The sequence below is a fragment of the Cyanistes caeruleus genome, chromosome 10 (genome assembly GCF_971803275.1).
Source record: "Cyanistes caeruleus chromosome 10, bCyaCae1.hap1.1, whole genome shotgun sequence".
NCBI lineage: Eukaryota > Metazoa > Chordata > Aves > Passeriformes > Paridae > Cyanistes > Cyanistes caeruleus.
In genome coordinates this window covers 16,716,599-16,744,573 of record NC_141710.1, presented here as the reverse complement: position 1 = coordinate 16,744,573, position 27,975 = coordinate 16,716,599, and the positions used below count along the sequence as shown (strand labels likewise).

Genomic DNA, 27,975 nt, shown 5'->3' with positions numbered 1-27,975 from the left:
GGTCTGCGGGACAGGTCGGGAGCGCGGCCCCTTTAAGAGCCCAGTTCCGCGGGCGGCCGCTGGGTGGGGCGCGCTCCTCGCCCTGCGCCTCCCGCGCCAGGGGGCGGGGCCACGGGGGGCGCGCCGGGAAGTGCCCGCCCCCTCCAATTCATCTTTCCGCGGAGGCTCCGCCCCCCGATGCAGCACCGCCCAATCGGAGCCGCGCTCGCCGTCGCCAGGGGCGCCGGGTTGCCAGGGGCGGGGTGATTGGCGGACGGGCCCCGCCCCGCTCGGCTCAGCAGCGGCGGCGGCGGCGGCGGCGCCAGAGCGCGAGCGTGGCGCGGCGGCGAGAGGAGCCGCGCGTGGCGCCGAGCTCGGGACTGCCCGGCGGGGCCGCCCGCACCGCCCCCGCCATGGCCGCGGCCCGCCCGGGGGCCCCCCCGCCGCCGCCGCCGCTGCTCCCCCTCCTGCTGCTCCTGCTGCTCCCCGGTGGCCGCCGCGCTCTGGAGGGTGAGTACCGGGCGGGCGTGCCCGTCCGCCGCACCGGGGCCCGGGCGACCGCGCACGAGTGCACGCATCCTCCAGGATGTCCCAGGCCCGTCGTGGCTCAGCGCGACTCGTCGTGGCGCGGCGGATGCCCGGTTGTACCCGCGGAGAGCTCGCCGCCGCAGCCCCGCTCCCAGCGCTCAGCCGCCCTCAGTAGGTTTCAGAGTCAACGCCCCGTGGAACCGAGCCCGGCGCGGCAGAGCCGCGGCATCCGCGGCCGGCGGCTGCTGGCAGGGAGCGGCGCCTCTTTGGATACTCGGTTCACGTTTCGAGGCTTTTCGCCACGACCGAGAGGGCTGGAAAATTAATATTTCTTTCAGTGGAAGCTCACGGCGTGCCAGAACTGGTGCGGCCGCGGAAGGAGTGTCCGTGTGCCGTGTCCGGCTCCATCCCTTCCCCGGCAGGGCTCGCCGCGCCCGCTGCCTTAACCCCCGAGGCTCCAGCGTGGGACCTCCGGGGCGAGTGGCCACGCGTGCCGCATCTACCCCCGATCGGGTCTGCGCTCCGCGGCTCACCCACCCTCGAGCTCCGATGGAGTTGGGAACAGAACGGAGAGTAATTCTCTTCCCCTTGGAGAGTGAACCCAGCTCCGCGGGGCAGCGCCGTTGCACCCCCAGCTTTGAGCGAGGAAAGGCTTTTGGCCCCGCTGGGGTACCGGGGTTTCCCGGGCGGGCAAGGCGGGTCTCACCGGAGAGAAGAAGGAGAAGAGGGCCCGGACGGGTTTTTGTCTCGGCACAAAGTGTGCGGGGCTCCAGCCGGAGTGCCAGGGGCGGCGGCGTTCCGGTGTCCGGTAACCGAACCCGCTGCCGGAGCGGCGGGAGGGGGCTGGGGAGGGCGGAAGGGAAGGGAGATCCCGCAGCAGAGCGGGGCTGTGGGTGCCCCCGCCCGGGCAGGGGGCGGCGGGGGCTGCTTGGAGGCGGTGTCGTGCTTCGGGCTCTCGCTGCCGTCGCCCCGCGGTGCGAGGTTCGGGCCGCGGCGCCGGGGGTGGTCGTGGGCAGGAGCCCTCCCCCGCTGCGGTGGCTGGGGGATGTCTTTCCTTTAGCTTTGGGCTTTGTAGAAAGTTTGGGGGGGTGCCTGTTGTCCGCGTACCTTTTCATCCTCCCTCCGTGCGACGTTTTGGTTTTTTCTTTGAAAGGAAAAAAAAAAAAAAAAAATTTGAACCCCTCGCCCTTTGTACGCTGTAGGATTCAGAGCTGCGGGCCTGCCGGGTCCGGGAGCTCCCGGCTGAGCGGGAGCCCCGCAGCAGGAGGGAAGGGGAGAAGCCACCGGCACTCAGCCCTCGCAGGATGGAGGCTCCCGAGCACCCGCCCGGGGATCCCTGCCTTTTGGAGAGCTGCCGGAGGACGAAGTTGTGGGCAGGCAGCCCGGTGGGGCCCTATGCTTGCGGGTAGCCCCTCGCAACCTGCTTCCCATCAGCGCTTTAGGAATTTGGGAAGGATAGCTGGCGTGGGGGCTGGCAGCACCAGTGTCACCTGGGTATAGTCCTTCCAGTCCTCGGGGAGACAGGGAGCCCCAACATCTCCCCCACTGCCATCCGAGGATGGAGCAGTGAGAAGTGTCGGATGGAGAGAAAATAAACAGCCCCTGCTGGGTTTTTTCAGCTTCCCAAATGTGTGGAGGGGTCAGGGGCTGAACACGCTGTCTGAGAGGTCAGGGCCCAGCTGGGTGCCAGCCCAGTGGGACCACTTCGGGGCCGGCTGGCAGCTGCCCAGCAGTTTTCGGGCTGGCCCTGATTCCCCGTGGGATTCTCTCTCTCTCTCTCTTTTTTTTTTTTTTTTTTTTTTTTCTCTTTTTATTCCTTTTTGTTTTCCCTTTGCTCTTGCTGGAGCTGGAGAGAAAGTTACAGCTGGCCTGGAGAGGCTTCTGCCTTGCCCAGCTTAGGGAAGCCACTGCTCATATCAGGATCAGTGAGCTCCCGCTCTTCTGCTACGTTTGGCATTTCTGTCCGCGCTCAATGCTGCTTCCTGACGGGGACTGGCGCGTTCCAGAGGTTACTGTAAATCTCATGTGCACGTTTGTTTGGATATTTTAGTGCTGATCATAAATCTGGCATGGCCATAAAGCTGTATGCACGTCCTGCAGACAACGGCAGCGAGCAGTCCCCAGACCCGGCCACTTTACCGTCCCCTCCGAGGTGCAACGGGCTGGGCTTGCGGCTGGTGCCGGGCTGGAAGGGCAGGGGGCTTTGGGGGTGGATGGCGCTCCCCATTCCCGAGGGGATGGCAGGGAGTTGGGTTTCTTTACAAGGCCCCACGGGGGTGGAGGAGAAAAGCCGCGCTCAGCAGCAGCTCAGTGAGGGCTTTGTGCTGCCGAGGAGAAAATGGTTTCTCTCCAGATCCTGTAAGTGCGCTGGGTCTGTTTGAAGTCACAATGTGTTTTTCTTCTCCGGTTCAGCAGTCCCTGGGCCGGCTGCAGAAGGAATGCTCTATCCGGGGGCAACAGCGGATCCTTTCTCCAGCGCAGGGGTTTGAGCCGAGAAGTTTGTCCCAGCGGGGCTGCGGGAGCAGAGGCCCTGTGGGGAGTGGATGCCGTGGAACAGCATGGGGAATGTGCCGCGTTCCAGGCCCTTGCCGACCATCCAGGGGTAAAATCCCAGGCTTCAAAACACCCTGGCCCAAGGGAGCATGGACAGCCACAGACTGGATCTGCCTGTCGCCCTGGGGGTGCGGGTAGACTGGGACAGGGACCTGCTCTCCCTAGGAGCCACTCTCCCAGGCTGTTTCTGTCCTGAGCAGCCTCTCTGGATTCAGGACTCCATTTAAACTTGGAGTTTCCCACGTGCTTCCCCGTGAACTCCCATGCTGAAGCACTTTAGTTTGCTGCACGTAGTCCTGAGCAGACTTAGGCTCTAGTGATATAGCCAAACCCCGCAATACAGCGAGATTTCTAGGGGGGATTTTCTTAATCTGGGCTCTGCCCAGTGGCACCTCCCAGACCCCAGCTGGGTGTTACACAGATTGACTACACTCCGTTCTGTACCAGCAAACCCCTGCTTAATTGACCCTGTGCTGGAACTGCCAGGTATTTTCTTGGCAGAGAGATCTGCTTTCTGTTTAATTACTTTTCACAGAAATGGCGTGTTTCTTGGTGGGGCAAGAGTGAAGTTGGCCCTGCTGTTTTACGGATGCTTGGGGTATGGCTGTGAAGGAAAGTGGATTGTGGGGCTCCACAATGCTCGTTGGATTCATTAAATCTTCCTTTCCTTGGTAAACGCTGCATTCGAGGAAGTCTTCCTGTCCATGCTCTGAGGAGGGGAGGAGAAGGGCTTTCCTTTGTGTCAAGCAGAGCATGCGGAGAGCTGGCGTGAGGGAGAATTTAGAGTACCAGGGGCCATTTGCAGCCCCACATTTCTCCCTCAGCGTACAGCGAGGTTGTGGCTGCCAGGCCATGCCTGCCCAGACCTTGCAATTGGAAATAGCGGCCTCTGGTTTTTAAGGAATGAACCGAAACTCCTTGTTTTGTTATGATGACTTACTGCAAGAGATATTTGGGGAAACCAGTTTGTTGCATTTTCTTTCCGTGAGCCGTTTGCTGCTGCTGGAGCAGGGGAGCTTGGCGTTTAATTAAAACAGCCCCAGCAATCTGAATCACAGACTTGCATGTTTTTAAAATTGTAGCTGTTCCTGTTGTGCTGAGTCAAACTGGTTTGTCGGGATTAAGCGTCTCCGCCTGGGAGCCGCGCTGGGGGAAGGGTGCTGGGGCGGCCCCGGGGTCGGAATCCCCATTCCCAACTGGTGCAGACCACAGGGTGGGTGTCAGCCTCCCCCGGAGGAGAACCCTGGGAAAGGGGGACTATACCCAAGGGCTGCGGTGGAGCTGGTGGTTTCCGTTGCCACAAGCTTCTCAGTGGTTGAAACCATAATGAGCTGCTGTTGTTTCTGGGTCCAGCATGTTCCCATGAAGCATTTGGGGGATGGTGGAGATGGGGGTGTCCCTCCACAGACAGGAATCTCCTTGCAGAGCCAGGCAGAGCCCCATGCCCCAGGGGATGGGCTGCCATCTTGAAGTCCAGGCAGCCTGTTGTAGTGACACTCCCACCCGACTGGGACGTCCCATTTGAAGTCATGTTTTGGTTTTTTTATTGCATTTTTGTTGTTGTTGTTGTTGCTCCAAACCCAGCCCTGTGCTCTGGCTGGGCGGTGCTGGCAGCGGGGCATGGGCCGTTCCCTCACAGAGCTGAGCCCCAAGTGGGAGCCATTTTGTAGGGAGGGCAGGTGGGCATCCTGCCTGTGAAGGGACAGGCTTGGCACTCTGGTGAAGCCTCATCCTCCTGTGCTTGGGGACCATTATCACCCCCCTCTCAGCATGGTCACAGAGGAGTCATGGAACTGAGCTTGGGAGTGGGGCAACGTCCCCTTTCTGCAGGCCCACGTCCCTTTCCCGCAGTGCCACCACTCTCAGAGGGGCTGCATGCCTCCCCTGGTGCCTGCTTTCCCCTCGGCGCAGCTCAGCCTTCCAGCCTGTGCTCCCTGAGTCAGGAGGTAGCGATCCCAGTGCTGTCTTCGCATGGCCACCCGCTGAAGAGGAACGGGAGCCATCTTGAGAGGAGGCTGGAGCGCAGCAGCAGGGCTGAGCACCGGCCCCATGGCCGCTCTCCATGCACGTGCCAGCATGTGCTGGCTGAGGGTCCCAGCCTGGGACGGGGGAGGATTTTGCTGGGGGGTTCTCTATTTTATTTTTGCCCATTGCTAAGCCCTGCTGCGCTGCGGGGCCTGGCGTTTCTCATGCATGTGGCAGGAGCTGTTGACAAACACCTGTTTCTCGGCCCCCTCCCCAGGAATGCCCCGGGGGCCCTGCGGGGGCTGCGGTGCTGCAGGGGTGGGCAGCAGGGATGTCCCCTCCTAGGGGAGCCCTCCCCCAGGATTCTCCTGCCCAGCAGCAGCTGCGGGGGGATTTGAGCCTTGCTGTTCCTCTGTGAGGTGTGGCTGTTGCGCAGGGCTGCCAAAATCCATCCCTGTCCCCGGGAAGGGACGCTGCTGTCCCCATGTCCCCTGCACCCAGTCCAGCATCTCTCGGGTGCTGAGTGCCTGCCCAGCAAGGGCTGGGGCGCAGGGGGACCCCGCAGGGAGGGGGGGCACGCACACGCGGCGTGCTATCCAAGGCCTTTTTTTTATTAATGAGAAAAATGTGCAGGGCTTGAACGATCGCCAGGAACAGATTTATTCTAGTTCCCCAGAAATTAAACCGAAATGAAGGAGCGAGTCAGCCCGGCCCGGCACCCCCTCCTGACTCTGTGCTTGTTTTAACTTTGGAAGAATCTGAGTTTGGGGGTGGGGGAGGTGGAGGAGGGACGGGGGGGGGCAATATTTGGGTTTAAGCAGTTCCAGATGGGCTTGGTGCTCTCGGAGAGCTGAGGAAGCGAGCAGAGAGCAGCGTGGAGATTTGGGTAACTGCCCCAGGCAGTAGAGAGGAGGGATATCTTGGCAGAAACTCCCACTCTGCGCTGCTGGGATGGGATGGAGCTTGGCAGCCAAGCTACCCGTCTGTGGGGCGAGCCTTTGGATGTGCACGGAGTAACCTTTTTTGGGGAAGGGGTGGGTTGTTTTTTTTTTTTCTTTTAAATATCATTACTCCTTCTCTGGGCACTTTCCAAAAGTACAACCTGGAAAAAAATGGAGCTGGAGGGGGAGAGGGGCCTTTTGGATCTCAGCCTGACGCAAACAGTTGCCCTGCGGAGGCAAGTCTGCAGTACCCACCGCCTTTTCTTCCTTCCCCTGGGGACTTCGGGGCTCTTCATCCACCCGCACCAGCCCAGCTCAGCTTGGTGGCCCTGTGGGGACTCTTGCCCCATGAAACCATGGCCACAGGACAGTGGGGTCACAAGAGAGAGGGGGCAGGAGTGTCCACATCATAACATGTCCTGGAAACAAGGGTGGCTTTGCTGATTTGCTGCCTATGTCCTAGTCAATGGCATTTGTGGCTCTTAACAGGTCTGGTGTCTCCTGATCAGATGAGTTATTTCTGTGGCAGCAGAGGACGGTGGCATGGCCATTCCTGCTGGGAACGGCGACCTATAAATCTGTCCTGCCTGCTGGCCATAGAGCTCCTGCCTGCCTGGCATGGCTGGTCACTTTGTCCGTATGGCAGAGAGCTGCAATGGGCAGCCCCTTCCCCTGGGCCAGGTAGGGACATTCCTGTCCCAAGTGGGCAGTCTGGCAGCAGGCAAGGATGAGAGTCTGTCTGTGGGAAATGTCCATTCCCCTTTGTACACAGCCTGGCACAGCAAAAGCATCTTTTCCCCCTGGACAAGCTGAAGCAGCAAGTACCGGGGCACATCCACCACACGGGCAGGGATGGCAGCTCTTCCTTGGCCAAGCTGACCCTGGCGTAGCACACTGGGCTCTGACATCCGAAATCCCCGTGGTATTAATAGAACAGTAATTGCAGTGCAGGGCTGGGCTCGGGCAGCTGGCTTCCGTCCTCTCTCAGTGTTGGTACAGCCTTTCTGCAGGACCAGGGCCTAGCAGCAGGACCTGGCAGGCTTTGAGCAATAGGCTGCACGTGTCCGTAGCGTGCAGCTGGAGGGCAGAAGCTGCTGTCCTCCTAAAGTCCGAGGCTCCAAGTTCTGTGCTGTAGAAGGGGGTGCACAGAGTGTGATGCTGGTGAGTGCTAAAGCCCAGCTTGGCGTGGCTCTGCTCATAAAATGGCAGAAATATGCCCTTTCTGCCTTGATCCAGTGTGTGACCAGGCGGGAAGGAGCACCCATCCCTCACTGCATCCCAGCCGCTGCCACTTGATCTGCCTTTTGCAGAGCTGGCACCTGTCCTCTCTCACATGCTTCAGTCTGTCTCGCAGCCGTCAGGAAACAGCTCCTGGTGAGGAGCACGTGGCCGGAAAACCCTCTTCAGCCAGTTAGCGGATGGTGGGTGAGCGGCAGGGCAGGGCGGGATGGAGGGAGCATTCCTGTCCCACTCCACAGCTCCCAGTCATCTGGGATCTGGATCTGGCCAATGCAGAAGGTGCAGGACATTGGGATCGGATGAGGAAGGCTGTCAGAGAGGTGCAGTAGGCCAGTGGCTCAGAGCCATGGGACTGTCTTCTGGCTTGAGGTTAATACTCCAGTGTAGGTGTGGGATTGGGAAATGAAGGATGCATCCTTGGAGCATCATTGGAATTGGAGTTTTGGGCCCTGCTGTGAGCTTACCATGATGCTGGCAAGGCTGGAACTGGCAGTGGTGAATGATGCCAGGTCTGGCAGTGCTGCCCACCACTGGCTGGGTTCTCTGTGCAGAGACTGCCTGGCTTGGTGTGTGCATGCGCCCTGTGTGCGCAGAGGGGCCTTAATCTCAGTTGGGGCCTCTGGGCCCTGCCATAATGCAGAAATAATGAGTCTATTATTAAGTGCCCACAGTACTTCTTCACTCCGGTGGCTCGCCTCCAGCAGCAGGCAGAACCTGCCCCGCTTGAAGTGGATGTGTCATCATTTGCCTCAGCAAATCCGATCCCCTTTGATGATGGGCCAAACGCCCTTGGCATGAAGGGCCACAGCTGTGATACAGGCCCCTTTTTTTTTTTTTTCTTTCTTCTCCTCCTCTCTTCCCTTTGTTCCCAGTTCATTGACAAGTTGCTGGCTTGCCTCGGACCTGGGACAAGTGGCCAGGACGTCGGTGGTCATGAGCGGTCAGAGCCCCTGTGCCTCCCTGGAGAGGGATGAGGTGGGGGGCCAGCTCCCATGGCAGCCTCACGTCTCTCCCCTCGGCGCTGGGGAGCAGCAGGCGCCCTGCTCGTCATAAGGTTCCCAGCGTGGGCGGTGATAGGGAGTGCTCCAGCCCTTCCCTTGGGCTGAACCGCACGGCCTGGCCTGCCCGGCCTGACAGTCGGGGAGAGCAAGGGTGGGACCAGCACAGGCCCCTGGCCTTGCACCGGGCACTGGGGTAGCCGGGTGTGCAGGGGGTCCCTGGAAGAGATGGGATTCATGAAGGAGGATGAGGGTGTGTGAGTTGTGCAGCATGCTGGCAGCGCTGTGATCCCCATCTCTGCAGAGAGAACTAGCAGACAGTGCTTGCCTGAACCATCCCCAGGCTCCCAACCCCATGCCTGGCACCTCCACCTTGGGTAGCCCCTGACCACTGAGGGTGCCTGCTGGTGCTCTGCCTGATGCCTCCCACGCTGGCTGCAGCCTCCCTGCTCTCCTGGCTCTTGACTGCATCGGCAAGAGCCTCTCCTCCCTGCAGTGCAGCTCCGGCACAAGGGACTGCCAAGTGCTGAAGCCTCCCAGCACGCCATCTCCTGTGCTCCAAAGCTGCTGTCTGTGGTGTGCTCCATCCACGGAGCACATGGGCTGAGCGGGATGGGAGAGCTTCCTAAATGCAGGCAGCTCTTTGCTGTGGAGTCCCCTAGCCCTGAAGCAGGGACATCCCCTGCCTGGGAGGAGGATGGCTACAGGGTTTAGCTGGGGCCAGAGGGGGAAGAATCCTCCTGGAGGAGGAGGGATGTGGGTGAGCTGCACGCTTCAAGAAAACATGTTGCGGGGTCTCCCAGACCTGACGCGCTCACAGGGTGCTCCTGTAGCTCAGCTTTTGTGTACAGAAGGCTTGTCAGCGGGAAAAGTGCAACCTCAGGTTCTCTCCCACAGGCAGCTCTTTGTTCCCAGATAAAGGACTTTACACCAAAGGCCCTTTGTGCCGCTGCTCAGAACAGTGCTGGGATTAATTGTACCGATAGGTACTTGAATGGGGAGCACGCAAGGCCACTCAATCCTGGTGTAATTATCTTCAAAACTGAGAAAGAAATTAAAATATGCAGAGATGCCCCTTTTGGTGGCTTTTTGACTAGCAGGCAGTCTCCAAAATTAGAAGCGCATCTCTAAACAAGGTAGCTTTCCTTCCAGAAGAAAAAAGCATGGCAGTGAGAGGAAGAGGCACCTGGCACCACTGTTAGCAGCCACTATGGTGGAAGCTAAGCCATGTCCTGGAGCAAATGACCATTGATGGTGTCTGCAGGAGCTCAGTGTGGGACAAGTGGCCACATAAATTTGGTCTGGGCCACTTGCCCCATTCTGAGCTCATGCAGACATGGTGCCATGGTGTGCATAGCTTATGGAGAGCATGGGCACGTTGCAGAACAGGTTCCTCTGTTTGCAGCGAGGCTGCGTGGGTGTCTTTACTAACTTTTCTCCCTTGCCTTCTTCCAGGATGCTCTGGACTTGCATGAGCTGCCTTCTCATCGGGGAAAAGAGTTGGCATCCTATATTGCCAGTGTATCCTGATAAAAGCCATCAGTCCATGTATTCAAAGGAGAGAGTGTTCAAAGTGGAGCTTATTGGTGGAGACGATTGAGTCTTCCCCAGTGGCTTCATCTTGAAAGAATTTTGATATTTCCCCCCCTTTTCTGGCTCAGCCATCACTGCCGCGCGCGTCTGCCGCTCAACAGCGCGAGACGGGCTCTCTGGGCCTCTTAAGGGGGGAGTTCAAACGTTTTCACTGGCCTCAGACCATGCATGCTGCATTCCTGCGCCTCAGCACCGGGAGAAAGAGGTCCCCGGCTCCAGATGGGTCCTTGCCAGGGCTTCAAACACCTAGTGAACTGCTGGGGACTCTGTGGAGGTGATGGGAGGGCTGCTGGTAGGGGAATGCTCGTCTTTGAAGCTCAGGGTATGCTTGGAAGGAGAAATGCAGGGAAGGGAGGAGACAGCCAGAATGATGCTCACAGCCCTGTCCGAGGAGTAAGAATCTTCCCTGTTCTGAGGTCCCACTCTGCCATGGAACTCCAGCTTCTGTGTGGAGTCAACTCTGGCCAGCTGCACTTGCTGAGCATAGCGAGGCTCCTGCTCCATCCCTTGCTTTTGCCCAGCTGAAGGTAAGGAGAGGACAACTCCCAGAGCTGCAGACAGTGATAAAGCAAGCCTTAGGGTGACTTCCCCAAGCTGGCGAAATTGGGAGCCAATTTCCCGTTGACTAATGGGACCAGGCTCTTGCTGTGGTGTGCGGGATTGAAGTGGCTTTGACTCACTGTTCAGCCAGCCCTGACGCCGTTCACGTCCCTCCACAGCACCTGTAAACCTGAACCGCGCCGGGAAATCACCAGTGACACCTCTCAACCTGCCTCTGGCACCATGGGCCAGAGGGAGAGAGTGGCTGCTTGATCCTGAACCACTGAAGCCCAGTGCTTGGGCTCCCCAGCCCAGGACACTCTCACATGCCCTTTCATGGAGGGCCAGTGCATGGTGTGCCCCATTGGTTTTGGGAGAGAAGACCAGGTTCAGGGCCAGACCACTGTGAGAGCTCTGTGGCACATTTAAGGGCTGAGAGCTGTTTCTGCAACTCAGCTCAGCATGTGTGTCACCAGCACCTAGACCACACAGCATAGAAGCCCACAGAACCTTCCACCCATGACCTTCACAATGGAAGGCTGCAAGGGTCTGGGAGGCTCCACTGACCTCGCATGGATGACTCCCGTGGCTGCAGGAAACCCCCTCTGCCCTCTGTGCTCAGCCTGTTTCCTTTAGCTGAGTTGCTCAGTGATTTTTTTTTTTTTTATTATTATTATTTCCCCTCCCCACTCTCTCTGTGTGGTTTACGTGGCTCTCACGCCAACAGCCAGCTTGGCCCTGTCAGTTTTTTTTCTCCTCTGCTGGTCAGATGGCAGATGCTGCCAAATTAGGATGCAGGCAGCAGGCCTCCTGTCCAAGCTGAGGTTCTGCCCACGGCCAGGACTCGAGGAGAAGGACGCTGCCGGAGGGGACAACTGCCATGGCAAGGGCTTCCTGCATGGGGCCTGCTGCTGTGCAGGAGAGTTCCCGCATACCCTGGACAGGTTTGGGAAGCAAACACCCACTGTGGTCCGGTCAGTCCAAGCTATGCTGTGGCTTGCCACAGCATCCTTGTGTCGCTCTATTTGCGGGCACACCCTGCCACCCAGATCCCCATCTCCCCAGCCTGACTCACCGCCACAGCCGCTCATCCATCAGCAGCCCCAGCCCTGAGAACACAGGGCATCCCTTCCCCGCTTCTCCTGCAGAAACACCCCCAGCTGGCCATGCTGGCAGCAGGGCCCTGCACTGGCTGGACCTGCACAGAGTATCTGCACCGGGAGTTGGCAGCCCCGCACTGTGAACGCTGAGCACACGCTTGGCTCTGCTCACCGCCAGCACGGCGTGTCTGGGCCTTCACAGCACCACTGTGCCCTTATTAGGGCAGCCAGTGCAGGGCCTGTCCCTCACAGAGGTGTGGGCAGCCCCCTTCTGGAACCTGCTCCCCTGTCATCTGGCACTGCCTGCGTGCCCTGGCAGCTACCCCATGCAGGGGTCTGGAAGCACAGCAGCATCTCCAGTGACTGCTCTTGTGGTTGTGCAGAGCTGTGCTTGGGATCCCGCCGGAGTTCAGGAAGTGATGGTGTGGGAAATGGGAAGGGAAAGAGCGACTTGCTGTGTTCCCTGGGCAGGTACTGCCATGGGACCAAGCAGAGGCTGCCTTATAGGTGCACAATGCCCATCCTGTGTCCCACCCCTCCTGCATTACCTGTGTGACAGAGGAATTCTTCCTTCTCTCCATATGTTTTTGCCAGATGCACCTAGTTTGTGTTCTTGAGAAACAGCAAATAACCACTGCCCAGTAACCATCTCTGCACTGGTGTCTGTTGTAGATGCTGCCCCTCTGCATCTCTCCCGATGGGGAGGTGGCACCATGAGAGGTTTTCCTCTCTGTGTCTTCAGTGCCATGTCCACTGCTAGTGCCACCAGCCCACAGTGGGACTGTGTGCTTGCTTTAGGCAAACAGCTTGGGCAAGAAGCTGGCGTGCTGGCCCAGCTGGGAACCTGGCGAGCCACGAGGCAGGTCAGAGAGCCCACGTGTCCTCAAATGTGCTTGTTTATCTGTGCCACAGTGGCACCCACAGCCTGTGCTCCCAGCCTGCCTGTGGGTGCTGGCCTGGGAGCTGCTGGCGGGTCTCCCCAGGGTGGGACGCGGGAAGAAGGTGTTTACCTTCAGTCAGGCTTCATCCGAAACCCTGCAATGCGTGAATGCTTCCTTCCTCCTCCACACTTCCTCCCTGGCTGGGTCAGCCTGGGGTTTTCCTGGGGTGGAAGGAAAGAAGCTGAAACTGCCTCTTGCTGTGGTGCTGAGCCATGGTGCTGGTACAACTCAGCTGCCCTGGCACGTCCTTGTGCCCCAGCTGGCGAGAGTGAGCAGTTCCCAGCCCGCTGCTGGGACTAGGAGAGCCATGGCTCCCTGCCCTTAGTCTTGAGCCCGGGTGGGCTGAGAAGTGGACAGATGGATGTCCTTGGGGAGCTGCATAAGGTTTGGGATGGGGCCATATTTGCAGCTGGGGAGGGACAGGCCCTCATCAGGGAGGTGTTTTGTTGCTGGTCCTGGGTCCTGCTCAGTGCAGGCAGCAAAGCCCCCCTGAGCACACCAGGGTCTCCAGGCATCTGCACCCCTTTTCTTCCAAACCCCACCTAGGCAGAAGAAGGTCCAGAGGATGCCAGGGTGCCTGTTCCCCTCCAAACAGCCGAAGGGCCATCCCTGGAGCAGGGCTCACAGGGCCAGCAGCTCACAGAGGGGCCATTGGCCCCTGAGCATGTTGGTTTGCTCTCATCCTTGTGTTTCACTCCTGGTTTTTGTGCGTGGTGCTCTCGCGGAGCCACGCGGCTCTGCCTGGGATTAGCGACAGCTGCCTGCAATTGCAGCTCTTCCCAGACAAGCGTCTCGCTCCCCCAAGGCTGGGGCTGGGGCTGTTTGGGGAATGCTGCCGGGGTGGTTTGTCTTGTAGTCTGCTCCAGGAATGTTGGCCAGACGGTCAAATTCTTCTCCCCTCTTGTAAAATGAGTGATGTGGGGCGTCTCTGGGAGAGCAGCCTGCCAGTCCCTCCTCCTCTGGATAAACCTGCCTGGCCCGCACCACCCTGTCATGGGAACAGGCCCTTTCAACCCCAGCCACAGTAAATACGCGCCCTGCCAAAGCAGAGGGGGAGTGTGCGGACAGGGGCGCCCCGTCTTCCTCCTTTGGCACCCCCTGCACTGCCTGGGGGGCACGTTTGGCTGTGCTAGTGGCTGGGGATGGCAGCCTGTCCCCATCTCCCCCTTGCCACCTGGCCAGCTCTTCGTCCTGCTGCTTGCCTGCTCCAGCACAGCTCTCGAGGGACGCCTCGCTCTTCCTGTTCTCTTGACAGGAGAAGAGAAATCTGGAGTCTGTCTGCGCCGCTCCCCCCTCCTCCCACCATGTCTCACCCCCCAAGTTGCTGTTTTCCACAGAAATGTCAGGCTCAGCTCTCCTCTCCCCCACTCCTCCTGGTTTTTTTCCCCTCTAATCTTGGCCTTCATCTCCAATTACTTCTTTCTCTCCTTCCTTTCTCTCTAGAGACCCTGATGGACACGAAGTGGGTGACCTCTGAGTTGTCATGGACAACTCATCCGGAGACAGGGGTAAGTTTTGAACCAGCCCTGGTCCTAACCTCCAAAGGGCAGAGCTGGCCCTGGCCCCATGGGAATCATGGTTGCTCACCAGTGCCTTTGTGAAGCTGGCTGCATCTTTCTCCTTCCCTTCTGTACATATCCTTGCCTCATGAAACAATCTCCATGCCAGTGGATGGGAGTGCCATGGTCCCTGGCCTGGGTTACTCTTAGTCACCTTGATGACCAGGAGGGTTGTGACGGGTGGAGGTGCAGCTGCTGCTCTTCACTGTTGACTGGTGCCTGTTCCCCCCGCCCCTGTGCCATTCACAATGTGTCCGTGGCAATGATGTCCCTGGCTGGGGATCTAACCCTTTCCCTCTCAATCACAGTGGGAAGAAGTCAGTGGTTATGACGAGGCCATGAACCCTATCCGCACGTACCAGGTCTGCAACGTACGGGAGGCCAACCAGAACAACTGGCTTCGTACCAAATTCATCCAGCGCCAAGATGTCCAGCGTGTCTATGTGGAGCTGAAGTTCACTGTGCGGGACTGCAACAGCATCCCCAACATCCCTGGCTCCTGCAAAGAGACCTTCAACCTCTTCTATTATGAGTCAGATACGGATTCTGCCTCTGCAAACAGCCCTTTCTGGATGGAGAACCCCTATATCAAAGTGGATACAATTGCCCCAGATGAGAGCTTCTCCAAGCTGGAGTCTGGCCGCGTGAACACCAAGGTGCGCAGCTTTGGCCCTCTCTCCAAGAATGGTTTTTACCTTGCCTTCCAAGACCTGGGAGCCTGCATGTCCCTCATCTCTGTCCGGGCTTTCTACAAGAAATGCTCCAACACCATTGCTGGCTTTGCTGTCTTCCCGGAGACTTTAACGGGGGCTGAGCCCACCTCCCTGGTCATCGCACCAGGCACCTGCATCCCCAATGCGGTGGAGGTGTCTGTGCCCCTAAAGCTGTACTGCAACGGCGATGGCGAGTGGATGGTACCTGTGGGAGCGTGTACGTGTGCTGCTGGATATGAGCCCACCATGAAGGATACCCAGTGCCAAGGTATGTGCATGGCAGAGCGATCGTGGCTTTTGCCCCCATGGATACGTTGATGTGAAGGAGGTGGTTTTGTGTTGAGCTCAGTCTGGTTTTGGAGGCTTTTCCCTGATGAGTGAGGAGGGTGATATCTCAGAGGTCTGGTCTACAGTTTGACTCCAAAACCTTAAAACCTTAGTGGTCTGGACTCATGCAGTGTCTGCTGGGACACACTGGTGAGCAACCACCAGTGCTACCCTCTGTGGGATGCATCTCCTTGAACGGAGCTGCAGCTCAAGGCATGGTCGTCAGCAGGGATCCAGCACATTTAAGCCCTTGAGAATTACCAAGTTCTCTCATCACTGCTGCTGTATCCAGCATCTTCCCTCTTTCCCTCCTGCAGTGCTCATGGCTGGGGCGAGGAATTGTTCTTGGCAAGTGTGATTTCACGCTGCTTGTGCGGAGGCACTCGGAAGCCCTGGTGGTGAGCAGGGCTCCACTGTGGGAGAAGCCATGCTGATGCATGTTCCCCAGTGCTGGAAGCTTGCAGCAGGGATGGTAGGGACCAGCACAAAGGCAGGGGATCTGAAGCTCCTTGTTCTTGCTGGAAGGGAAGGAAGCATATTGTGCAAATGGAAATACTGGGGATGGAGAGCCACCCTAGCAGCAGGATAGCTCTGTGTGGGTCCTGCAGCTGCCATGTTCTCCCACGATAGCTTTGGGGTTGCTGTTTAACCCCAGTTCGGGTGTGTTGATAAGGAAAAATCTGTCTGGATGAATGTTGCACTCCCTTGGGGTGATTTTTTTCTTGGGAGCTGTCTCTGGCAAGCAGGACCCTGCCCGGGGGTGGCTGGGGTTTAGGGCAGAAAGGTTGCCGTTCCTCTTGGCTGCAGGCATTGTACAGGGAGTGGGATGCTGGCTGGGCCCCCAGCACTGGATGCCTTGTGCTCGCCGATGACGGGATGCTTGGCGCCGGCCCTTTGCTCTTGGCAGGGGCCATATGATTTGGGATGGCCTGTGACGTGGGGCTCGGGTCAGGCTGGCCGCCCCGTTGGCTTTGGGAGCAGCTGACAGCCATGCTGCTGTGCCTAGTTAGGGAGAGGTCAGTCTCCACAGGGCCGCAGCTCTGCCGAGTTCCAGAGCCTCCAGCACCATCAGTGCCAGCACAGCTCATCAGTGCCATGGCACCCTGCATCAGTCTTGTGAGCAGCCAGTCTGGCTCCTCTTGAACAGATGGACACCAGTGCCAGGCATCCATCTGCACTTCAAACTGCACTGAGGTCCATGATCCTGGGGAGCTGCTTTCCTTCTTGCTTGGACTGGGAGATCTTAGACCATGCACAATGTTGGCTCTTTCCCAACAGAGTGGGGTTTGGACACAAGGTGACACAGTTACCAGCCAGTACCAGGACTTTGCTGAGAGGAGGCATCCCAAGGCAGGACAGAGCTCCTCAGATTAGGCTCAGGAGCCTGGGGCAAGGTTCCATCTCCACATCCCTGAGCTGGACAGACCCCCATGTGGCAGTTTTCCCAGCGCCTTTGATTTCCCACCAAGCCCCGGCTTCTGCTGCAGCAGGCAGGGAAGCCACGCTGGGCCATGGGCACGTCTCCATCCGGCAGCCTGCCTTCTTGCTAGGCAGAAGCGGCGGTGTCCTCACGTTTCTCTGGGAAAGTTGCGCTACGCTTGTAGGATCAGATTTTCCGCCATATGATCGTGTGTTTTAAGTGGAAACAGCTGAAGAAGGGCTGGGAGAAGCCGGAGCTGTAGCTGTAGCTCCTTTTCTCCTCTTGCCTGGATGTTCACTTGCCCCATTTCCACAGTCCAGCACCACCAAGAAGTCCCTGAGCGCATGTCATGTCAGCAGTGTGGATGCAGCCCCCCAAAGCCGGGGTCTCATCACTCCCGCCCCAGGGAGCTCACAGGGGCTGCACCGTGCAGGCGAGCAGCGCTCCAGAGTGCCAGATGGCATTTTAATAAATAACAATACCCAGTTACTGCTTAGATGGGATAAGCCCTGTTGTAAATCTCCCCCTTTTCCCAGACTTTCAGTGGCCTTTGAAGACCTCCTCCTCCTCCTCCTCTTTATCTCCATCCAGAGCCAAGATTAGAGCTCGCATTCAGACCTGTTACAATGCAGCTTGTATCCCGGTCCCTCGGGAGCAGAGGGCTCATCCTGCCTGACTGAAGACAGTTTCTTTGGCATGCTTTGTAAGGCGATACGCCAGGCTGGTACCTGGCGCTCTACTCCTGAATTGCCACAGCATTGATTTGGCATCTCATTCTCAGCCTCATTATCTTTATTTAATTAGCACATGGCCCTTCTGGGGGTTGTGCCGCTTCCCACACACTCCCTACCATGCAGAGCTGCAGAGGAAGCTCTTGGAGGACAAGGAGGAGCTGCTGGCCAGGGAGTGGGGCAAAGGCTCCCACATGCCTCCATGGGCTGGGGTGCACTGCCTTCACACCCCAAGCCCTGCAGCCCCTGGGGTTTAGCCTTTCCCCCAGCCCCATCCCTTCTCCTTTTGGTTAGGAGGCACCCAAACTGTTCAGGGGATTTGGTGTCAAGGGGCTCCCCAGAAATGCTCCTGGGCATGTGCTCCATGATGGATTGTTGGGATTTGCACCCCTTGTGTTGCTGGCTTCACACAAAGACAGAAAGGCTGCTGTGCCAGGGTGGGCAGTGAGCCCCCTCCTTGCATGTCCCCTCTGCTCATGGGGGAGCCCTGGAGGAGGACCACAATGCCCCCAGAGCCTGCAGCCCGCTTAGGAGGGAAACTGAGTCAGTGTGGCACAGTCCATGGACACCCAAACCATAGGAGCTAGGAGCATTGGAGATGATAGCATCCAGCATGACACCACACCTTCCTGAGACCTATTTCTCAGTCTTCTTGATGTTTCTTTCCTTGTGGCACCAGGCACTGAACATTTGGGCACAATCAGTAGGTGAGTGCAGGTCAGGCTGGGGCCAAAATCAGAACTTTTGCAAAAATAAAATTCCCTTGCAATCAGTGACTAATGAAAACATCACCCTGAATTAAATAAAAAAAAAATTGCCAAGCAAGCATTGCACTTGCCAACTGTTTGCAGCTTTGCATTGCAACATGGGCTTGCTGCATGAAACCCAGGAAGTGAAACTGCCTGGGATTAATTGCCCGGGATTCCAGATCAAAGGCAGCAGCAGGGAAGGCAGGGAGAGCTGCCGGTTTACAGCCAGGCAGCTCCACAATGGGTTACTTGTAACACAGTCGAGGAAATCTGCCCCTGCCGTCCTGCCTGTGACCCGCTGTGGCTCAAGAGGCAGCTTTGCTTATTGAATTTTTTTTTCTTTTCTTAAAAAAAAAAAGGAAAAAAATTGTTTTCCTGCCTTTTCCTTGGATGCCACTTCAAACCCCCAAGGGCTCTTTCCCTTCTCTCCCTTCAGATTTACTCCATTCACTTTTGGACTGCGCTAGTGCGAAATATTTTCACCCAAAGGGTGATTATTTTACTTTTTTTTAAATAACTGCCTTTTAAGAGAGACTTAAAAACAGAGTTACCGCCTCAGCTGTAGCCAGGCTGTTGCTTCCACAGCTCTGCTCCATCTGTAGCCACTTACGACAGCGAGAAGGGAGCGAGCTGTGCAGGTTCATAAAGCACAGATCGTCCTGAACAAACCTGACTGCTGCCTCTAAAGAAATTACAGGGTTGATGGGCAAAGGGATATGATCAGTTTAATTTATCTAGGTTCAGGCGAGGCATCCTGCTTCAGTCCTACAGGGAGAGAAATAGCTGGAAGGATGCTGGAATATTGTAGTGTGAATGGAAAACAGTCGAAACATGAAACATGGTAGTTTGGGGCTGTTCTTTCCCAATGTGTCACAGCTATCCCTGCCTTCCCCAAGGGAGGGGACCCCAAAGTTTTGGAGCTGCATGTGTGGTTCATTTCTGCTTGCCTGCATCCCATGCAATAATGGAGGCTGCCTATGGGATGAGTCATTGCTCTCTGCTGCTGCCAGAAGGGTTTTATTTCGGTGTTTTTTTCAGCTCCCTTCCTTGAACTTTATTCACCAGGGTGGGGATTGTATTTGGGAATAGTACCCTCCTCTTTCCCCAGCTCTGTGCTGCAGCTCTTTGAGACAGGATCAGGCCCTGGAGGTGGGCAGCGGATGAAAATCCTGGAGGGGCTGCCAGAAGCAGCCGGATGGCCGGGTGTGCCATGCCGGGTGTGCCATGCCCCATGGAGGGTTCAGGGCAGCTTTACAGCAGGGCTCTGTTACTGTCCTACTCCCTCCCACACCCCACACAAATCCCCTCTGTGGCTGATCCCTGCTGTCAGGCCAGACTGCCTCTCCCTCCCATCAGCTCTTCTTCAGACCAGGGAGCTCCGCTTCGGTTCCCTGACCTGTTATCCTGTGGCTGTCATTGACTGTCATGTTCTCCCCAGAAGTGACCGCAACACAGCACCAGGAGATGTGATCTGTGTGCAGAGGTTCAGAGTTGTTATTTTATTTGAGGACACTTCAGCAGGAAAAGTGCTTATGCAAAGCTCTCGGCAGGGAGAAGGGAGCCTGGCTTCCCAGCTCCGGCTGGATGGAGTCACGTTCCCACTCCAGAGCTCCCAGGCTCGTTCCGCAGCGTGCCGGCCAAGACAGTGGTTGTTGTACAGGCAGTTTCTTGCAGAGAAGAGATGACACAGCGGCTTATCCACCAGGGACCTGGGATCAGCTTTCAGCTCGGTTACAGCCTTCAAATGTGGCGGCTGAGAGCTGTCACGCTGCCACCGAGGTCTTTATGCTCTGATTTATTAAGCAGAGTTGGAAACTTAAACACTGGAGTGCATCTGGGCCTCGGTCCCTCTGCTGCTCTTCCCCTCCTTAACAGAGCTGGTTCATGGCTCATCCCCCTCCTGCCAGGGTGGCATGAGGATGCAAGGAAAAAGCCTTCATCCCCTTGTGCCTGCACTGGGCACTACTTAGGGATGGCAGGCAGCAGCTGAAGGACAACTCTGCCTGTCCCTTCCTCCGGTGTCTGGGAGGCCACGATCACCTCTGTGCCCATAACCCACTGGGCACCAGCTGGCACCTCGTGTGTGGGAGACCAAGTGCCCTCATCCCTCCTGCATCCTTTGCAAGCACCTGGCTGTCCTCAGCTGCCATGCCATGCTTGGGCTGTCACCTTCACACAAGCTCTGCTTGCTCAGGCTTCACTCTCCCCCCAACAAGCCTGTTCAGGGGGTTTTGTCCCTGATGGATCTGGGCTCCTCTCCATAACCAAAGCATGTTTGGCAGCTTTCTGAGCCCAGAGCATTCCTGTCCAAGAGGTTTCAGTCATCTCTCATTCCTCAACAATCTGGTTCCTTATGTGTGAATCTGCATCCACCCAGTTTGAACCGCCCGGGACTCCAGCCGGGGTGGGTCTGCCTATGCCAAGGCTGCTCTGCAACCTCTGGGCTTCTGCTGTCCACGTAAAGACACATTTTCTGGTGGCCCGATTGTCCCAGGCTGGGAAGATAAAAGCCCTAGACCTGCTGGCTTCCCATTGCTTGCCAAGGAGTAGATCTGTGCACTCCTTTGCCTTCCAGCCTGCACAGTCGGGATGGGCAAAGCTTTCCTTTCCAATGGGAAGGCCCAGAGGCTGGGTGAACTCAGGTCAAGGAGCTGGAGTCAGTTGAGCCATGTAGTCAGTCCTGTTTTGACCAAAGAAGAGTCTGATTGCCGGAAGGCTCGCACCCTGGGAGCAGGAAGCAGCTCCTGACACCCGTCCAGGCAGAGGGGCTGGAGAGCAGGCAGTTGTCTCTGCGAGGGGCTGCTCTCACGTTCCCCTGGCCAGCAGCACTGCACTGGAGCAGAGCTTCTTCCTTGAGGTTCCTGGTGCTTGGACAAACCAGAGACCCAAGACAGCACCTGGAGCTGCGTGCGGGTCCCTGTGGGGCCGGCCTGGCAGCGTGTGACTCACAGCACTCCACGCCCCGTGTGGGGCTGCAACCAGCCGGAAAACTTCCACAGAGGGTGTCGGGAGATGCCTCATAGCAGGAAACTTCCACTTGCCATAGCCTGGTGAAGCACCAGGAAACATCCCCCTGTTTTCACTGTGATGTGTGACAGGCGTGGGAGGTGGGAGGGTTACGTGCCGTCGGAGCTTCTCTAACATGGTGGAGTGAGGAGGATGTGCCCTCCTTTGGGGCCATCGGTGCTGATGCTGCCCCAGCTGTGGCAAACAGGGTGATGCCAAAGCACAGCCGGCGCCAGTGGGTCTCTCACCTCATCCAGCTGCAAACAGAGCACAGAATCTGCTTCCTTGGGCAGCAATGTGATAAACTGGGCTATTTTGAGGTGTGGGTCAGGTTCCCAAGGACGCTCTGCTCCTTGGCTCAAGTGCTGTTAATCCTTTCACGTGCCCCTCATTACAAATAAACACCTTGTGGTGCCAATCGGGCTGTATCCCAGGACTTGTGGCTCCTTGGAGGACCCTGATCGGAAGTGGAGGAGGGAGGTGGCAGTGATGCTGAAGCAGCTCTTCAGCCAAGGACCTGCAGGAATGTTTTCATCTTGCTCAGCGCTCCACTTGAGTCAACCTCATGAGGTGCCGCCGCCCCGGGACTGAGAAGTGGCTCAAGAGCCTGAGGCGGAAGGTTTGGGGCTGAGTGGCTGATTTTGGGTGATGGAGGCCTCTCGCAGGGGCTGCTGCAGACAGGGCTGAGGAATTTTTGCTTTCCCAGCCTTACTTCCCCAGAGGATGGACCTGGCACTGTGAAGGTTGCCAGGCCTGGAAACGAGCATGGCCATTCTCCATGGAAGGAAGCATGGTAATACCCTTCAAAAGGGCAGTGAAGAAACAGAACTGAGGAATGGAGCTCCTGGATGGACCCACCCTGTCCCCTCATACTGCTGGTGGTGACCAACTCATCCCACCTCCAATTACCTCCAGCCTGCAGCTGGAGCACAGCATTTCCTGGCAGAGCTGTGCCTGAGCCATGTGGTGCTTCCAGCAGCCCACTCTTCTCACCCTTCCCAGCCATGCGTCACTGGGCATGGCTGATGGTGGTGGAAAGGCCCATAGGAGGCCTGAGGTCTTCAAGCTGCTGATCAAAGATTTGGCAGGGCAGCGAGGTGCCCAGCTGTGGTGGGAGCAGTGAATGTTTTTTGGGTTCACTTTCACTTTATAACTCAGGTCTGTTTTTCTTTCCTCCAGCATGCGGCCCAGGAACCTTCAAGTCTAAGCAGGGGGAAGGTCCCTGCTCTCCCTGCCCTCCCAATAGCCGGACCACCTCTGGAGCAGCAATGGTCTGCACTTGTCGAAACGGCTTTTTCCGGGCAGACACGGACCCCGCAGACAGCGCCTGCACCAGTGAGTCCTGCTCTGGGCAAGGAGGGGAGGCAAGGGAAGCTGTGGAGGTGATGGGGATCCTCTGTCTGGGATGGGGATATGTGCCGTGCCCATGCCAGGGGTGAGTTGGACATGAAGACACCACCCCTGCCCCTCACACTTCCCTGCAGGTGTCCCCTCAGCGCCCCGCAATGTCATCTCCAACGTGAACGAGACGTCGCTGGTGCTGGAGTGGAGCGAGCCGCAGGACACGGGCGGGCGGGATGACCTGCTCTACAACGTCATCTGCAAGAAGTGCAGCGTGGAGCGGCGCCTGTGCACCCGCTGCGACGACAACGTGGAGTTCGTGCCGCGCCAGCTCGGCCTCACTGAGCGACGCATCTACATCAGCAACCTGATGGCCCACACCCAGTACACCTTCGAGATTCAGGCTGTGAACGGCATCTCCAGCAAGAGTCCCTACCCTCCCCATTTCGCCTCTGTCAACATCACCACCAACCAGGCAGGTCAGTGCAGCCACCAGGGAGCAGGGGCTGTATCTCCTCCTCAGAGTGGAGCGGAGCAGAGATTTCTTTCTGACAGCCTGGGAGGCTGCAGTCCTTTGTGGTGCCGCCTAACCAGCTCCCTGGGCCTGCATCTAATCCCTTGGGTAAACTGTCCTCTCTGTTTAAAGCATGTCCCTAGAGGAGATGAGATCAGAATGCATGCAAGTGGAGAAGACTAGGGCTGGCAAATGCTCCAGAGAGCTCTGGATCTCCTAGACCTACCCCAGAGATGATGTGCCTGCTGCGAGGGGAGGAGGAAGGAAATGAGATTTCTCTCCTGTGTGCCTGGGAAGGCTCAGCACCAGCCCAAGCCTTTGCAGGCAGCCAAGTGCTCTGCCATTCCCTCCTTCCTCCCACTCTGGCCCTGCTCCAGCGTACTGGTAATCTCCAACCACTGCGCTCTGATCTGATTTCACGGGTCTTGCTGCTGGGGTGGAGCACAGAGCTCCTGGTGAGTGGAGGAGGGGAGGGAGCCCCAGTTTGGGCTGGTAGGGCCCTTCCCTAGACCAGTTTGCAGTTAGGCATGGGGTGAAGCATGACCTCAGTGTTATTTCTGAGGCTCCTCTTGGTGTTGAGATTATACCTCCTTATAGAGACTTTGGGGGAGGCCAGTCTCAAAGCTTTTCCATGCCTTTTCACCAAGATTATCCAAGCAGGTCACAAGCAGAGCATCCCCTACACTGTGTGGGGTGGTGGAGGGGGAAACCTGGCACAGGTAGCTCATTCCTTCCCTGCTCTCCTTCCTAGCTCCGTCTGCCGTGCCAACGATGCACCTGCACAGCAGCACCGGGAACAGCATGACGCTGTCTTGGACTCCCCCAGAGAGACCCAACGGCATCATTCTGGACTATGAGATCAAGTACTCAGAGAAGGTAAAGCAGGAACAGCCTTCTCCCTCCTCCAGCCCTTCTAGCTGGCCATCTGCACCATGGTATAGGGGGTCCCTGCAGACTTGGTGCTTGGGGGATGTGGGAGCCAGCAAATGGAGGGTGGCTTCACAAAGGTGACACCCACGTCTCCCCTACAGCAAGGCCAGAGTGATGGCATCGCCAACACAGTCACCAGCCAGAAGAACTCGGTGCGGCTGGATGGGCTGAAGGCCAATGCTCGGTACATGGTGCAGGTCCGGGCACGCACTGTGGCGGGATACGGCCGCTACAGCCTCCCCACGGAGTTTCAGACAACTGCTGAGGGCGGTAGGTACCAGAACTGGGCTGCCTCCATCGCCCAGGCCTCCTTGTGTGTGTTCCTTTCCCGGCTTGACTTTGATTCCTACCTGTTCCTCCATCAGGTTCCACCAGCAAGACTTTCCAGGAACTGCCTCTGATCGTGGGTTCGGCCACGGCAGGGCTGGTGTTCATCATCGTGGTGGTAGTGATTGCTATCGTCTGCTTCAGGTACTGGCTTTTCAGGGCAGAGGGCTTCAAATCTGGGTTTGGGGGTTGCTCATGTCTGCCACAGAGCTTTCCCCCTTACCTATGGGCAGAGCTCTGGCAGCTCCAGTCACAGAGTGAAGGGCTGGATCAGCCACACTTGGGTCCCAGAGCATGGGTCCTGTGGGAGGATTGTGCCTCTGCTTCCCTGGCACGAGCTGGGCTCTGCCCAGGCTCCTGCCATGCACTCAGCACAACTAGGCCATCTCCTCCCATTGCACCTCGGGTGGAGGGATGGCTCTGCTCACAGGCTGCCAGAGGGAAGGCTCTCTGGCATAGGCTGTCTGTGCTGGGATTTGGAAGTTGGCAGTGAATGTCTTTGCCCCATCAGGAAAGGGATGGTTACTGAACACCTCCTCTCGTCTCCTTTGGGCAGGAAGCAGCGCAACAACACCGACCCTGAGTACACAGAGAAGCTGCAGCAATATGGTGAGTGTGAGAGCCCAGCAAATGGACTCTGCCTGTCCTCTCCCAATTCCTGTCCCATGCAAAGGGGCAGCCTTTGCTAACAAGGGGTGGGCTGACAGCCAGCCAAGCGGCTTGACGTTTGTCATCCTTTCTGTGTTCCATCCTGGTGATGACTTCTGCCCTTGCAGTTACCCCTGGGATGAAGGTATACATTGACCCCTTCACCTATGAGGACCCAAACGAAGCTGTCCGGGAATTCGCCAAAGAGATTGACATCTCCTGTGTGAAGATTGAAGAGGTCATTGGAGCAGGCAAGTCCTGGGACTGGGCACAGCAGGTGCTGCCTCTCACCCTGTCCTGTGGCTCACCTTTCTCCTTCCCACTACAGGGGAGTTTGGGGAGGTGTGCCGTGGGCGCCTGAAGCTGCCTGGCCGCCGCGAGATCTTCGTGGCCATCAAGACACTGAAGGTGGGCTACACGGAGCGACAGCGGCGGGACTTCCTGAGTGAGGCCAGCATCATGGGCCAGTTCGACCACCCCAACATCATCCACCTGGAGGGGGTGGTGACCAAGAGCCGTCCTGTCATGATCATCACAGAATTCATGGAGAACTGTGCGCTTGACTCCTTCCTCCGGGTGAGCATCCATCCCTTTCTGCCCTGGGCTGGGAGCTGCAGTGCATGGAGGGCAGCAGTTCTGAGCCCTTCTCCATCTCTACATTGTCATACTGGTGTCCCCAGGGTTAAGCTCTTCACAGACATCATGAGTGGGAGAAGAGGGGTGGCCCTGGGGAGGATGAAGGTGATGGTTGCACGTTGGGATCCTTCCTCAATCTGTTCAGGGTGTTGCAAATCCCTCTGATCTTTCCTCTGGCAGTTGAATGATGGGCAGTTCACAGTCATCCAGCTGGTGGGAATGATGCGAGGCATCGCCGCTGGCATGAAATACCTTTCGGAGATGAACTATGTGCATCGGGATCTGGCTGCCCGCAACATCCTGGTCAACAGCAACTTGGTGTGCAAAGTGTCTGACTTCGGGCTCTCTCGCTTTCTGGAGGATGACCCAGCTGACCCTACCTACACCAGCTCCCTGGTATGGGACACTCACGAGGGATCATTGATCTGGGGGCAGGGGGAGACACCTCAGGTATGCACTAAATCATGGAGCTGTGTATCCATGCAGGGGGGCAAGATCCCAATCAGATGGACAGCTCCTGAGGCCATCGCCTACCGCAAATTCACTTCAGCCAGCGACGTGTGGAGCTACGGCATCGTCATGTGGGAAGTGATGTCCTATGGGGAGCGACCTTACTGGGACATGTCCAACCAGGATGTAAGTGCTCTCTGGAGGGTGGGGAACTGGGAGCTGTAGGCTGCCTGTGGGAGCCCAGGTGGCTCATAACACACCTCTGCCTGTCTCTCTGCAGGTGATCAATGCCGTGGAGCAGGATTACCGCCTGCCACCCCCCATGGACTGCCCCACTGCACTGCACCAGCTGATGCTGGACTGCTGGGTGCGGGACCGCAACCTAAGGCCCAAATTTGCACAGATCGTCAACACGCTGGACAAGCTCATCCGCAATGCTGCCAGCCTTAAGGTCATCGCCAGCGTCCAGTCTGGGTCAGTGACATCCTTGTTTCCAGACAGCATTTACTGCAATTCCAGGGAACACTGGGGTGGTTGGGAGTAAAGCTGTGGGAGGGCGGGGATAAGAAATGTCCCTTCCTTCCAGTTACACCTCTCCATCCCCTGCTCCCTGTGACTGTGGCTCTTTTGCCCTTTAGCATCTCCCAACCGCTCCTGGACCGCACTGTCCCGGATTACACCACCTTCACCACCGTGGGAGACTGGCTGGATGCCATCAAAATGGGACGGTACAAGGAGAATTTTGTCAATGCTGGGTTTGCCTCCTTTGACCTGGTGGCACAGATGACTGCGGAGTAAGTCCCTGCTTGGAAGGGAGGAGGGAGAAGACTGGGACTAGGGCTGCTGCACACTGTCCCTTGTCTGTCTGACAGCCATCTCCTCCCACCTGCGTGCGTGGTGGGCTGAATTAAGGACTAAGATTCAGCATCCAGTCCCCTCTGGTGTTAGAGGGAGCACTGGAACTTGGCAGAGGGCTGTAATGATGGATGGGCCCCTTGCACCACTGGGGCGGGGCCACATGTTGATGTTGCTGGTGGCTGGGGACTGAGTCTTCATCTTTTCCTTGCAGGGACCTGCTGAGGATAGGAGTGACGCTAGCAGGGCACCAGAAGAAGATCCTGAGCAGCATTCAGGACATGAGGCTGCAGATGAACCAGACGCTCCCAGTGCAGGTTTGACCACAGGGGATTCTGCATTGGAACGGACCAAGGGAACCTGCCAAAAAGGTTCAGTTTGCGGTGCAGCCCAGCTTCCTGTTTTCCCCTCCACATGGCGCTCCTCTGCCTCGGACGGTCGCCTGGGATGGGATGGGACGGGACACCCTTCCCTGGATCGAAGGCACTCATGCTGAGAGGGAGCCCAGCTTTTCGTCCCGTGTCCTGGAATGGCGAGGCAGCAACACATCTTCATATTGAAGATGGATTATGGGACAGAGATGGCACAACCCACTTCTCACCCTGTCTTGGTGCTCATCGGTTTGAAGAGTTGTTCTGCTTCTTGGATTTCTTTTCACCCTGTTTTTTCCCCCAGTCCTCACTTCCCTCACCTCCCCGAGGCCACAGACTGTTGACCCATCCGCTGAGTCCATCAGACACGTCCAAAGCCTTCCCTAACTCTGTTCCCCACACAGAAGCAGCCGGGGGAGGCCGAGCCAACGACAGGGCTGGGGCCACCAGCCCCAGACAATCACTCCTCTCCTCCAGCCCTGGCAAGCCCTCCGCCCAAGGGTCTGCACTGGAACGTGTCCGAAGGGAAGGCTTCGCTCCCTTTCTTGGCTTTGCACGCCAGAACCCGAACCCAATTTACTATGCAGGGAGTTAGGCAAAAAAAAAAAAAAAAAAAAGGAAAAAAACCCAGATATATTAAAAAAAGGTAAGAGGAGCAGAAAGGGGAGGAAGGGGGACCAGGTGCCCGGCTCCTCATCTCTTACCCTCTTGGTTCTCCTGGCCAGCTCTGGACTGCAGAGCAAGGCCGTCAGCACGTTTGCACAGGGACCCTCCGCCCCCGGACCGACGGCAGCCACGCTCCCCCCGAGGGGCCGGAGAGCAGGGCTGGGGCGGGGGCTGCACCGGGGGCCGTGGCTCCCCCAGCCTCCTCTTTTATGCAGAAGGAGCAGGTGCCGCCGGCGCGGCTGCCCACTCCTGACACACGCTGTGATTGCTGCCAAAAGACTCACTCACCTTTCCCTGAGGATTCATTGCAGCCCGGTTCCTCCGAGCCGAGGGAGAGACTCCCAGCGTGCCTGAG

General features: G+C 57.6%; 1 protein-coding gene across 7 annotated transcripts; it reads left to right on the top strand.

The window, feature by feature from the left end:
- Positions 1-277: 277 nt before the first annotated feature.
- On the top strand, positions 278-27,582 carry EPHB3 (EPH receptor B3). 7 transcript variants are annotated; one of them, XM_086843351.1, is made up of 16 exons: positions 278-489; positions 13,821-13,885; positions 14,245-14,917; positions 22,062-22,217; positions 22,367-22,702; positions 23,489-23,613; positions 23,769-23,937; positions 24,033-24,138; positions 24,551-24,603; positions 24,771-24,893; positions 24,971-25,218; positions 25,459-25,674; positions 25,765-25,914; positions 26,009-26,202; positions 26,367-26,522; positions 26,798-27,582. In XM_086843351.1, the coding sequence occupies exons 1-16, from the start codon at positions 393-395 to the stop codon at positions 26,904-26,906; spliced, it is 2,976 nt and encodes a 991-aa protein (XP_086699477.1). In that variant the 5' UTR covers positions 278-392; the 3' UTR covers positions 26,907-27,582. The 7 variants fall into 7 exon arrangements, with proteins under 7 accessions (XP_086699477.1, XP_086699476.1, XP_086699475.1 ...); XM_086843350.1 differs by having other exon boundaries at positions 366-489; positions 24,506-24,603; XM_086843349.1 differs by lacking the exon at positions 278-489 and adding an exon at positions 944-1,315.
- The last annotated feature ends 393 nt before the right edge of the window (positions 27,583-27,975 follow it).